The 13,978-nt window shown below is 36.6% G+C and overlaps 1 protein-coding gene across 1 annotated transcript; it reads right to left on the bottom strand.

Annotated features, from left to right (window-relative positions):
- Nucleotides 1-11,265: 11,265 nt before the first annotated feature.
- On the bottom strand, nucleotides 11,266-12,248 carry LOC112176591 (dehydration-responsive element-binding protein 1E). Its single transcript, XM_024314593.2, has one exon. The coding sequence runs from the start codon at nucleotides 12,176-12,178 to the stop codon at nucleotides 11,423-11,425; it is 756 nt and encodes a 251-aa protein (XP_024170361.1). The 5' UTR covers nucleotides 12,179-12,248; the 3' UTR covers nucleotides 11,266-11,422.
- Nucleotides 12,249-13,978: the final 1,730 nt, after the last annotated feature.

Raw genomic sequence — 13,978 nt, 5'->3', positions numbered from 1 at the left:
ATAAATAAAGCTTATATATATATATATATATATATATAAAGCTTATACGGGCTGAATCAGAGGCGGACGTCCGCAAAGATGCAAAAGTGTGGACGTCGCTCAAAACGGCTTGGGGGGAACAGATGGTGGCGCTGATCTTGCTGGTACCGAACCAGGCCTCCATCTTGAGATTCTTCTTGTCAATGGGCTTCTCAGGGACGAGTTCAAAGTCCAAATTGGTATGCTTGGAGTTTCTGTTGAACTTCCTGCGCAGACCTGCGACTTCGATCACATTGGCCTTCACCTTGATGGTGATGCCGTCCGATGTGTCCCTAGTATCCGAGGACAGAATTAGAGCCGCCATCTATGTCGCCTCGAGCCTCCACGAGCCGCATCCGCACTTTTGCATCAAGTGCGGACGTTTGCTTCTGACTCTATCGGTATATATAGTCTTTCTATACTAAGAACCTCATTAGATTTTAAAATCTAAGGATTTCCTTGAATAAACTCACTTTTCGATCGCATATCCACATCTTAATCGTTCAATTTTTAGGTATATATGACTAGATCATCTTTGCAAATTTTCAGCCAAATTGATAATCATTAGGCATTCAAAACTGTAATTTATAATTATAAACACGAACGGTTCAGGTTGGACAGATTCGGTTCGTTCATTGATTTAATCTAGTTCGATACCATTTATTTGGCTCAAAATTTGTAAAAGTGATCTATACATTAGAACCTAAAAACTGAACGGTCGAGATGTCGATATGAGATCTAAAAGTGAGTCTATTCAAGGAAATCCGTAGATTTTAAAATATAAGGAGGTCCTTAGCATAGAAAGATTGTATGTATATATATATGTGTGTGTGTGTGTGCGCGCGCACGCTATTTTAAGAGATTCCTTGTGAGACCCACTTTTCGATCTTATTTTGGCATCTCGAACGTTCATTTTTTAGATCCAAATGTATAGATCATTTATGTAAATTTTCAGCCAAATTGATGATCGTTAAGGTATCAAACTAGATTAAATCAATGGATGAACCGAATATGTCAAACCTGAACTGTTCGTGTATATATTTGTAAATCACAGTTATGAATGCCTTAATTATTATTAATTTGGCTGAAAATTTGCAGAGATAATCTAATCATATATACCCAAAAACTGAACGGTTAAGATGTAAATATATGATCGAAAAATGGGTCTAATGAGTAATCCCTTAAAATGGCCAAAAAAAAAGGATCTCTCACTAGAAGGACTTTGTGTGTGTGTGTGTAATCAAGTTTGAATAAAAACTCTCCTAGGGAAAATTGGTGAACTATACAATAATATATATGGTTTGTCGTACTAATAAATCTCGAGATTTTTCAAATAACAGTTCGTATTTAAAGACAAAAAAATACCTAAGTTGTGATTTGTGAATAATATCTATTAAATTATGCATTCTTCTCACTTATCTTTATAATAAATAACTAAACAATAGTGTCAAAAAAAAATATAATCACATCCTGCCACATTAATTATTTTTTGGATATTCTTCAATGCCCTGTTGCTCGATCTTGTGTCATCACATATACGAGGATAGTTCAGTAGTTAAATAAGGTATTCAATAAAGGTTTTTTTGTCCATTTATCTCACTTACCTCATTAAGTTTTTTTAATTTCTCCTTACCTATAAAAACTCTAATAAGGTCTTCCCTAATACTTAATTTAAGTTTTTTTCTTTTTTTTGAGACTATTTTACCCTGACCCCTTTGTTACATATATATATATATATATATATATATATATATGGATGGTACGGATTTCCAGTTTTGACCCACTTTTTTATCATATTTTCACATCTTAACCGTTCCGTTTTTAGGCCCTAATGTATAAATCACCTATGCAAAATTTCAGCCAAATTGGTGATCGTTAAGGCATCCAAAATGTAATTTACACAAACGAACCGAATCTGCAGAACCAGAACCGTTCGTATACATTGTTGTAAATTGCAGTTTTGGATGCCTTAACGATAAGCAATTTGGCTGAAATTTTGCAGAGGTGATCTATACATTAGGACCTAAAAACTGAACTGTTAAGATGTGAAAATATGATCGAAAAGTGGGTCAAAACCTAAAATCCGTTCCTAAGAAAAACTGCTGACGTCCGCAGTGGAGAAGCGCTGTGTGTGTGTGTGTGTGTGTGTGTGTGTGTGTGTAAAGAGAGAGAGAGAGATAGAAGCCATAGAAGACTCCACCAGAGTCCTGTCACCGGCCACCGGATTCCGACCAATGATCTCCCGATTCTGGTCACTGGTCACTGGCTACAGGGCACTGGCCAGTGGACTTCTCAGAAAACCTCGCTGGAGGTCCCCAAAGAGGTCGTCGGAGATCTCATACGTCGCCAGAAAGGTTTATTACCCCCAAATAGACCTTTATTGCCCCTAAATAAACTTTTATTGCCCCCAAAGAGGTTGTTGGAGATCTCATAGGGGCCGGAGAGGTTTATTGTCCCCCAATAGACATTTCGGTCGCCAAAATGGGAACTAATCTGTCTAAAATTAGAAGAATAAAACTTTGATTAAGGAAAAAACGAAGAGATTATATCAATTCAAAACATTTATTGCCTCCCAATAGACCTCTATTGTCCCCCGATAAAACTTTTTTTTTTCTTTTTTTTTTCTTGTAGGCCTTATGCCCCCATTTATAAAAAAAAAAAAGTCATTTGGGCACCCAAAAAATGTTCTGGGCACCGAATTGGAGCAAATGCTCAAAACTCAGTTCGGGATCAATTTCCTCATTCCTCAGCTGGCATATATTGTGCAGCACACAGCAAGCCCCAAGAACCACAGGCAAGTCCTGGAGCTTCACCTTCATCCTCTTATGCAAGCACAACCATCTCCACCTTACGACGCCATTTGGATCTTCTCCAGGTCAGGTCGCGATATTGCTCTCCACCATGAGTCCATCAACGACATCCAATGAGTCGTGGCTAGCAAATACGAGCACATCCAATGAGTTATTGGACAGATCGGTGAAGTCAACATACTAGAGCGCATTGCCGGAGCAGTTCACGCCATCGAGCTTGGGGATGGAGCGGTCGGTGTCCAAAACGACGCCGTTCTCGTCGAGCTTGGGGAAGATGAAGAGGGAAGTGCAGGTTGGAGGATGAGAGAGAGAGCCCAGATGGCGAAGCTGCCACCTCGCTCAACCCCACCGTCGCCATTCTGAAACCGGCTTTCCTTAGGTCGGTGGAGTCTTTGAGATTGCGCCATAGGAGGAGCCGCCTTTTGGGGAGAGAGAGAGAGAGAAAATCGGAGGGCAAGGAGAGACAGATTGATGGCATGAATGTAATTCATTAATTACGTCTAGGGCAAAGTTGTCATTTTACTTTAAATCAGGTAATTGAGAATAAAAAATCTGTTGCTGAGGTAAAGTGAAATAATTTTAACTTATTTTAGAGCTTTGAGTCAAGACCCCTATAATAAAATAACGTACGCATGATCTATAGGCATAGTAGCATAATGCGATGATGTAATATAACAAAAGGAATGAGCATAATAAATTTGAAATTTTGCTTTTAAGACTCTTATTTTCCAGACAAAAAGGCAAGGCCCCCAAGCAGTAGAAAAAAAAAAGATATGAGTCAATCCTTATGAATGACAGAACATGTCTAAAAATCATGACATGAAAACTAACCAAATCAAGAGAACTTAAAGATTGTGATCATTAAGCAGACGAGTTTGAGGACCTTCACAACCTACTGCTCAGGGGCCCCTAATCAAAGAGATCTAGCTTTCCAGCCTTTCCTTTTCAATTCGATTTCGAAAGCCGAAAGCAGATCACATAATATTGCTGCGATGGTCAATCACATTGAAGGCTTGTTCCCCCTGAAACAGATAATTAATGTATTGGGAAACTAATTTAACTCATTTTCATGGTGAAATGTTTTTCATTTTCCCTTCGTCTCCTGGAGGCATTTTCCTTACTGTTGGTAGGGTACAGTGTTCTTTGCTAACATTTAAGGTCATTTATTTGTCTAGCTAATTTCAACCGACGGCCACCCACATCTTATATAATTAAGCTAATTTTAAAGAAGAATGGTTAAATTTTTGAACTACCTATTTTACCTATAGTTCATTAAAAACTCTATAATTTATAATCTAACACATAAAGGATGTATTGGTAATTGAAAATATTGGAAGAAAAAAAAAGAAGAAGCAAAACCTAACGTGGGAGGTGAGAGTGAGGGAGTGGGATAGCATTGTCCAAGGAGTGGGATTTATAACTGCAATAGTCCAAAGAAAAAAAAAATATTTCTACAAAATATTACTAACAAAAAAAAACTAAAAATATTAATTTATGCATGCAAATTAAAAATTAATTAGGATAAAATAGGAAACAACATCTCTAATATAAATTGAGAAATTTCCCCAAATATAGGATTGGATGTTTGTATACATGATTTACAATTTTGTTTTTTAAGAAAATAAGCAAATTGACATGTGCAGAGCACATGTTAAGAGGCTAGTATTACTCGAGGGAAAACAGGTAGTGAATGTCGGTTATCTTTTGTTGAAGTCTTTTATCGTTGGATATAAATATATAAAAAGGAGCTAATACGAAATCTTTTCAAGTTTGTTCATAACTTCAAATCAGGGCCGGTCCTGGCATTTTGAAGGCTTGAGGCAAATAATTAAAATGTGGCCTCACATAAAAAAACCATATAATCGAACAAATTTATATATATATATATATATATATATATATATAAATTAAACCCCTACATTAATAGTAATGCAAAAAAAAAAAAAAAGGTGTTCAATTCCAAAATAATTTTTCTTTTAGAAGGTGAAAAAATAAAAAAGAACAGAATATAATATATTCTTTACTAAAGAAACCAATGAAAAACAAATGGCAAATACATTAGTATTCAATTTCAGAATATTCTTTCCATAGAAGCTAGAAAAAGAAGGAACAAAAGAAGTTTAATTGCAAAGAAACTAATTAAGAAAAAGAAAAGGACAAAAAAGTGCAATTAAACTAATTAAGAAAAGAAAAAGACAAAAAAGAGGCCACTATGCTTCGAACCTTAGTGCTGCCAGCAACAGCAAATCTATGTTGCCGCTGCAGTAGCGTGGCCATATTGTAGAGTATACGCAAAAGACAATTATAATTATACAATGAATATATGTAAAATTAAAAAAAAAAAAAAAAAACTTGGCGGAGGCCCCCAGGAGAGTGGTGGCCTGAGGCGACTGCCTCAGGCAGCAGCCCTCAGGGTAGGCTCTGCTTCAAATACGGTTAACCAATATGTTAACAAGTTGATTATGATAAATTAAACTAGTCTATATGGACAGCTTAGCTTTCATAAGCAGACATTGTCTTGAAGTGGCATGAATATCTTTTCCTAGAACATCTTTTCATCTTGTTAGATTTTTTTTTCTTCGAAAGGAGTGACATAGTTAGTATTAGGGCTGTCACGCAGTCATTTCGAATCGGTTATAAGCCTTACCAACTTTAAAACTAAAGCTTTCATTTTCAAAATAGAGTTATCGATTACCGACCAAAATTTTCGGTATTTAATCATAACTACCACTACTAGCAAAACAACAATTACCCACGGATTTTAATCTGTGGGTAATAAGACTTTTACACACGGATATCAGTGTGTGATAGCCTTTACGCACAGTGCACGCACAGATTAGTGTTACCGTGCGGTTTGGAGGGGGGGTAATTAATGCTCATCTCACACGGATTATGTTGTCCGTATGAAATACTAACGTGGGCCCCACTATAATTCTATAAATCTAAATTACCGGAATGGAAAGCAATCCGTGTGAACAACTCTATTTCACACGGATTTCTGTGCGAAATGTATAAACTGTATTTCACACGGAATTCTGTGTGAAACTATATTACACACGGATTACTGTGGCTAATGGGTATAGTGTATTTCACACGGAATTATGTGTGAGAATATATTACACACGGATTTCTGTGGCTAATGGGTATACTCTATTTCACACTGATTTCTGTGTCAAAACCATTATTGACACTGATTTCAGTGTGAAATATGTATAATCTAACTCACACTGATTTCAGTGTGTAAAAGTGACAGTATTTAAAAAAAATAATTACTAATTAATCTGCAACCTAAATATTTTTAGTTTTCTACAATAAATATACTTCAAATATAATGAACAAATCCACAACTTAATCAAAAATATTAAAACTTTACATTCATAGCAAGATGTTCTTTACATTTGTAGCAAAATACATTTCATTTATTCTTGGATTACAAAAACAAGGGAGTTTTGAAGAATACATTGTTGTTTAAGGTGGAATATCACTAAGATTTTCCCCCTTTAACAACATAATCCTTGTCCAAGAATAATTTTCATCAAAATACTTTGAGAACTAACTCAAAGTAGGCAATAACATAACCATCAAACTAGATAATGGTTGGTGAAACTAACCCTTTCAATTCAGCTGCGATTCTTGCACAGTTTGAGGCATTTCAGGTCTATACACATCCTCGATAGGTGGGGTTGGAATCGCTGGTCTATTGCATTGTGGTTGGACTGCTGCAAGCTGTGTCATTGGGATTTCAATTCAGTTACTGTTGTTTATTCACACGGATTTATGTGTGTAGTCTCCTTTTTGGCTTTTCACACGGATTACTCATCCGTGTGTATTACTCATTTCACACAGAAATCTGTGTCAAATACTTATTGTAACGAAAATCCGTCCATCCATAATTCACATAACATAAAAAATTAATAATTTCGAAATAAACTAATTTATAATACGCACAGAAATCCGTGGGAATTTTTTTTCACACAGATATCCGTGTGAATATGTTTTAGTTTTTACACAGGTATCTGTGACTATTGTTTATTTACACGGATTTCCGTTGATATTGTTATTGTATAAATTATTGTGGGCCCCATTATGCTCATTTCACACGGATTTCTGTCAGTATTTCTATTTCACACGGATATCTGTGGCTTTTAACTACAGTAAATCCGTGTGTGTTGTTATTTTGCTAGTAGTGTACCAAATTCGATATGTTGGTTTTCGATATGGCAACCTACAAGTAGTTCTTTGTAATATAAATTATATTCAAGTATTTCGGTCTTATGTACATATAGTCATTTAAAAAAAAACTAATTATTTAACGATCTTTTATAAAGTTACTTAAAATATATGTACCATGCATTAATGTAGTATCAGTAATAATGTTAATATTATTATGAAAAAAAATGTTTGTATTTTTTTTTAATCGAAAGAGGTCAACCCGATTTTATAAAGCAAGTAGTACCAAACGACACACCCTAATGGAGTCGACAGTAAAGAGTCATCCTTTATGACTTACAAAGAACATATTCTAGCCAAATAGAAACTCCGCAATCCAAAGTACACCCACTTTTTAGGAAATCCACGTACCATTATTCTAACAAAAGCTAAGTACTCAGAAGTTTAAATAACTGTTCAACGGAGCACTAGATTTTGCGACCCAAACTAAAATTAAATATTACTAGTAGTCATAGCTTCCTTCAAAGCAGAGGGAAGGATGACTAAACCTAAAATGTAACATAAAATAAGGGAAAAGGCCTTCAGGGCCTTGTAGACCCAAAACAGCCCAGTCCAGACTAAGCCGAACATTCAAGATGCAGTCCAACAATCCCAGGTTGCAGAAACCCTAGCAATCAACTGCTCCCTCTTGCAGCCACCACCAACGATTATGCTAACCATGCCGTCAGTATTGTTGTCCCAAGCCTCAGGATCAGCACCGCCATAAATGGCACATCCACCGATTGAATTGCCACCAACATCGCCGTACCTACCACTGCTATTGCGGCACCTACCAGCGTTCAAGCTACCAGCACCATCCATATCAAGGGAAGACAGATATGATACCATCACCATTGTAGTGCCCGCCGCCATCAAATCCACCCACGAGTCGGGCACACCCAATCTAGTCCCATCGCCCACAACCGCATTTAAGAACCATACACACAGAGCACTCAGATCTCCTGGCTCCTTCATCCACTCTGCAATCCGAGCAACAAATATCTCATTTCGAACAAAGACATCTCGGTTTATCAACGAGCACAACACCCAATCAGCGCCACCGACCTTGGTTGCAATACCCACATCCGTAGCAGTAGTGTCACCAAAACCCGACACCCTCACAAAACCATCGTTACCCAACACAACTAGAAGGCGAATAAGCAGCCTAGAGGCCGCCATGGCCACCGTTGACAAGCAATAAGGAGATACGAGAAGCCACCGCGAGAGGTTTCTCAAACCCTAGCAGAGCGCTAGGTCAGAAAAAAAAAATTTAGATGTTTACTTTGATTAAACATTTGCAAATGAAGCTCCTCTGTAACTGTATGTTTATATTTCTTAATATACATGTATATGTATTAGAAACTAGAGTGTATATAGCTAATATTTAGATAATCGGTAGATTCAGTATTTATTTAAATCAAACCAACTATTTCGGTAATATTTGATTTCGGTTATCAAAAAGTTGGTTTACCAAACCTTAAATATTGATCGTATTCGGTCGTTTCAATAATTACCAAACCAAATGACAGCCCTAGTTAGTATCATCTAATTGTATAGTAATGAAATTGCAAAAGTTGGAAAGGAGACAATTATTCAACCGATTGGTATTCATGATTACAAGAGCAGTGGTAATAAAGTCGTACCACAACAACAATCAAATAACCGAATACTAGTACCACTTACTTCTTCACAAGAAACCAAATAGAGAAATCTGGAATTAACTAAAATTCAAATCTTCAACTCTAAGCAGTAAAAGGTTCCGTAATCATACTTTGTTTTTATGACTTTATCCAATCCACACAATATCCTCTTCCATCAACTACTGTTACTTCCTTACCAAATTTTAATTGTTGGACAACAACCATTTCAAATAGTAGTAGCAGCAAATAATTGAATTCCAATGAGATGAAACAGAACTCCAATCACCAGTCGAAATCAGTAGGAATCTTTCACTTCTGTTCAAATGTAGTCAAAGACCAAAACTTCAGCTTCTCTATCAAAGTTCAACTATGCTGCAATTATTTGTCCAAGAAATAAAATCACTATCCTCCTTAATCAATCAAACATAGACGTCATACTTCAACTTAACTTTTTTCACCAATTTTCATCTCTCAACAACTATATTCTGAAAATCAAAATTTCAATAAAATAATGATTCCAAGAAAATTATCTTCTTTGGTTCTTCCTCAAATTGAGAAATTGCGAACTCTCAAAGATACAAACAGAAGAAAATTAGGTTTCAAGTACCAAATCCAAATTCTTCACAATTGAACATAGATTTTATGTAAACACTTCAATCGAGTACTTGTAAAGTAAAAGCTTCGTTAACAGGAACCAAAGCTATTTTCAACAAATAATTTAACTGAATCTTGAAGAGTTTTGATGATTCTTGATGAAGAAGTACTTATCTGTAACTGAAGTATATCGATCTTGATGCTTTGCTTTGAACAAATTGATGTAGAACAACTGAAATATTAACAAGTCCTTGAGTAATTTTGGTCATCGATCAACTTAGCTCTTGATACAATGAAAAGCTTGGGGTGCGTTCAGATGAGAAAATTATGAAAAATGTAGGAATTTATAAATGACGGAATCACACTTTTACTCTTAACGCTATCGTAAATCTTTTATGATCCAGGCACATGTTAGTCGATCTTCAATTAAGAACATAAGAGAAATACTGAAAATGTGGTAGCTAGCTAGATAGGTCAAGTACGAGAATCAAAAGGAGACGAGTGGATAACCCAGAATAGCACAAAGCAGCGAACGGTTAATGTCAAAGTCAAAGTCTCAAAGAACTAGCGAATGTAAGGAAACATGAAGACCCTTTTGACCCCCACACAAGAGGAACAATTCTTAGGTTCACCCATAAGATGAATGAACGTATTCACTCTCTCTTGCGATTAACGCATAATAACTTTATAATTTTCTAATCCAACCATTCATGTTGTATAATGTAATACAAAGATTAGCTCTGTAAAAAATCAATCAAATTGAAGACCTTTTAGTTTTTCATTTTTATGAAATACATGGGCGGTTTATCATAATAGTAGTAAGTGTTGTTAGAACCATCCATTTGTTTGATTCAATTAGATAATTAAACGATTTCCGATTCGATTGATTTTTTACCCTAGTTAGTAAAACACTGGATGCGTATAATTCGGCAAAGACACGTACCTGTATTATTCGGTTTACCTACTCTAACGATACGGTCAAATATTCAGTCAATAAAAGGCGATATGGGAAATTTATAAGTTTGAATTATACGTGTATAATTCGGCAAGTAGTAGAAAAAATGGGTTCAAAAATACGGATATAGTGTTTAATCTACTCTAAACTCTTGCTTTTATTTTATATCATTTATAATATGTGATAAAACATGAAAACAAGGATATGGCACCCAAGTAAAATATAATCAGGCACTTGAATTACAATACGCTATACAGAAGTTTTTCTTCAATTATACTCATACTGAAGTTTTATACGCGTTATAGAGTTCTTACTGGCTGGACGAGAGGTGAGATGTCAATGATTTACTGCTCCTGCGCTTGTTGTCTTTGTCATACAGTTGTAGTGCAAGTTTAGAGTCAGTATATAGATTTCCAGTGGGAAGTCTAGTGGCCATTTCTGAGTAAGAGATGTCGCCCAAAACTCGTTGTAAGCAGTTCATTATTAATGAAGTTCTTATTTGATCAAAAAAAGTTTTATACGCGTTTTAATTAACTAGCGCTTTAATTTTTTTTTCAAATTTAAAGTATTTTTACTTCGTATAAAACGGATACATGTATAAAACGTGTTTTAAAAGGTCGAACTGAATAATACGCGAAAAAAATCGAGTCTACAATTTTAATACGCTGTATTGAAGTTTTATACACGTATTAACTAACTATGTTTTTTACAGAAATAATCTTTAAACGATAATTTAGGATATAGACCGTTATAAATTTATTAAGTAAAAATATATTAATCGACAACGGAGGTGAATATGCTCGTTTATCCTATGAGTGAACCTAAAAATTATCGACACAAGAGGCAAAACCACCAACTGAAACAACCAGTACGTCATAACAAAGTAGCTAGGCCTAGAACCAACAGAATCAACATAACAATAAAATATTATATCTAACCAAAATATCCACAAGAATCCTCGATCGCTAATCACCTACGTCATCAAAGTTTGCCATAAAAAGCAAAAGTCAAATTTCTCGAGGGAAAAAATTGTTCATAATTAGAAAATCTGTGCATCATCCTACTAAATCCAAATCCTGATATGAAGCGCTTAGTGGAAAAAAAAAAGAATAAAAAAATCATCTGACTGAAATAAAAATACAATTTTAAAAGCAAGCTGGACACCTGTCCCATCTTAATGATGGACACGTGTTCACTCAGAAGCTCCACAAGCAGAAATTTGCCTCGCTTTCCACCTGATAGTCTGCCCAGTTCATACTGTCCAAGGAATGACGAGGTGGAGAGAGCAGTGGACCCTCCGCCATTCTAGTCAGCAATCTGGGCATGTCGAAGAGCGGCTCTTCATCCTCGTTCTTCTTCTCATTCTCGTGTTCCCTCTCCTCGTAGAAGCCGTCATTCTTCTCGTTGTCCATCTCAACATTCTCATTCTCATGTTCTATCTCGTTGTCGTCGCAGCTGCTTGAGACGCCGCCGAATTCCTCAGGTCGAAATGTCTCAGCAGCCTCGGCGGCGGCCCTGCGAATGTCGAGCTGGTCTTTGGAAGCCGGAATGGGCAAGCGCCAAGCGGAATCAGCGAAATTGAGGCATGCCTGCTTCCCCCTAAGGGCCAATGCCGCCACATCGTGTGCGCGAGCGGCCATCTCAACAGTCGGGTACGTCCCGAGCCAAATTCTGGTCTTTTTGTTCGGCTCCCTGACCTCGCACACCCACTTGTTATTGTTCCTGCGCCTCACGCCGCGGTAGACAGGGTGCCGAGTCTCCTTGAACACTCGCCTACCGGCTCGCTTCTTCGGCCAGCTCGAAGCAAGTATCACCGCTCCGTCGGAATGAAGTGAATGGCGAGTCGGGACGCTTGTGTCAGATAAGGAAGACGACTCGGGCTTGTCGATGGAGGAGACTGATTCGAGGCTTTTCTGGTTGGAGTCTGAGAGCTGGTAATTGGAGCTATTCATCTGAGGTAGAGCTGGTTTGGTTTTCTTAGCTGAGAGTAGAGATAGTGTGAGTTTGGTTTTCTTTGCTGAGCACACTGGTTTGAGGAATGGGCTTATAGCCTTATATACATTTTGATGTGGGACCCGTGCTTATGGAGATTGTACACGGCAACACGCAGTGTGAGCGAGGGCCAGGTGGCGGTAATGAGTTGCGTAATTGATGAGGTATTGATACTATGGTGGGAACGGACCCGCCAGCTGGCAGTGTTACTAAACTAAGTAAAGACTTAGTTTTTGCACGTGGGAATTTTTACTGAAATTATCCCGTTTGGTGTTTGTTTTGCGGAAGATACTTGGCTGACGCTGCCCAAAACCAATAAGGACACGACATGTGTCCAATTTCACTTTATCTTCCTATACCAAAACTCTTCCTCTCTCTTCTCTCTCTACCCAACGTCATCACCACAGTTTTGTGGGTACAACTATTCTGCTAAAATAACATAAAATTAAACACATGTCATGTCCTCATTGGTGTTGGTCAGCCAAGTTTTGTCCTTGTTTTGCGAGTGAACATTGTGTAATGTGGCTAGCACGTGACATTGTGACACATGTTTGACACGCGATACTATTTGTAGTAGTGTAAGTCATGCTGAGTTCTGTTGTGATTAAACATTGTGTGATGTGGCTGCCACGTGACACGTGTTTGACATGTGATACTACTATTAGTGTATGTGCTGTAATATGAAAAGAATTTGATTAAGAGATCCACATTTGGTGATTCAGATAACCCTTTCTCATTATATTTCCTTTCTATCAATTCAGCAATAGAGAGAGAGTGCGCGTGCGAGATGAACTTTATTTTTCTTTTTAAATTGAGTGAGATGATCATCGCAATTTGCAGCTATGGGGTTGAATTCATCCACATCCGTAATCCATGTCTATTCCTTTCTGCCTCCTTAGTTGTCACCAGTCCGTCTCCAACCTCGCCAAGACCTTCTAACATTCCATGGTGGTTTGAGGATTTTCTAGTTTTAGGTCTCAATTTGGTTAAAATATATGTTGGTGACAACCATTGTTTCTCAAATATTTGATCACGGTACTATAAGTGGATTCCTCTGTTATTACCAGAAATTGAAGTTTTATTGCATAAACAGACATTGATATGCTATACATTCTTGATTAGAGCTCTGTTTTGTTTTTGGATTCTTCGTGTTGTTCAAAATATGAAGATAAACATAACACTACTACAAATATTGGTCATAAGGACAGTGGATAAGAGTCCTCTAATACATTTAAGGACTTAAAAAAAAGAGAGTCTTTTATCCAGCAGTCATTGTAAGTCATATACAAGGACAATGGAAAATTGTCCTATTTTCCCTACTAGGACACTTAAATTGTGTCCTTAAAGTCCAAAATAAGTGTCCTCGTAACCCATAGAGGACACCTAAAATGTGTTCTTATGTCAAGAAAAATGTGTCATCTTTACCTAACTAGGACACAATTTGTGTCTTGAAAATGGAAAAAGAAGAGTCATCGTTTGCCTATAAGGACACATAAACTGTGTCCTTAAATGTTTAAAACCATCCAATATATATATATATATATATATATATATATATATATATATATATATATCTCGCAAGCATTCTTAAAAGCGCCAAAATGAATATATTAGTGATCACTCACCAAAATAAACTATTACAATATGTATACAAATTAAGATCCGATCTAAGGAGAATTAACTAGAAAATGAAATTAAAAAAGTACCATAACTACTATACTAATTTTCTCATTAAGTATGTTCTATTAATCTTGAATAGG

The sequence above is a fragment of the Rosa chinensis genome, chromosome 7, assembly GCF_002994745.2.
Source record: "Rosa chinensis cultivar Old Blush chromosome 7, RchiOBHm-V2, whole genome shotgun sequence".
Classification (NCBI taxonomy): domain Eukaryota; kingdom Viridiplantae; phylum Streptophyta; class Magnoliopsida; order Rosales; family Rosaceae; genus Rosa; species Rosa chinensis.
Note: the sequence above shows the minus strand (reverse complement) of the source record. Positions and strands in the feature narration are given on the sequence as shown.

Bases quoted from the DNA above. Each gene is read 5' to 3' on its own strand.
- LOC112176591 (XM_024314593.2), bottom strand. From the start codon at position 12,178: ATGAATAGCTCCAATTACCAGCTCTCAGACTCCAACCAGAAAAGCCTC.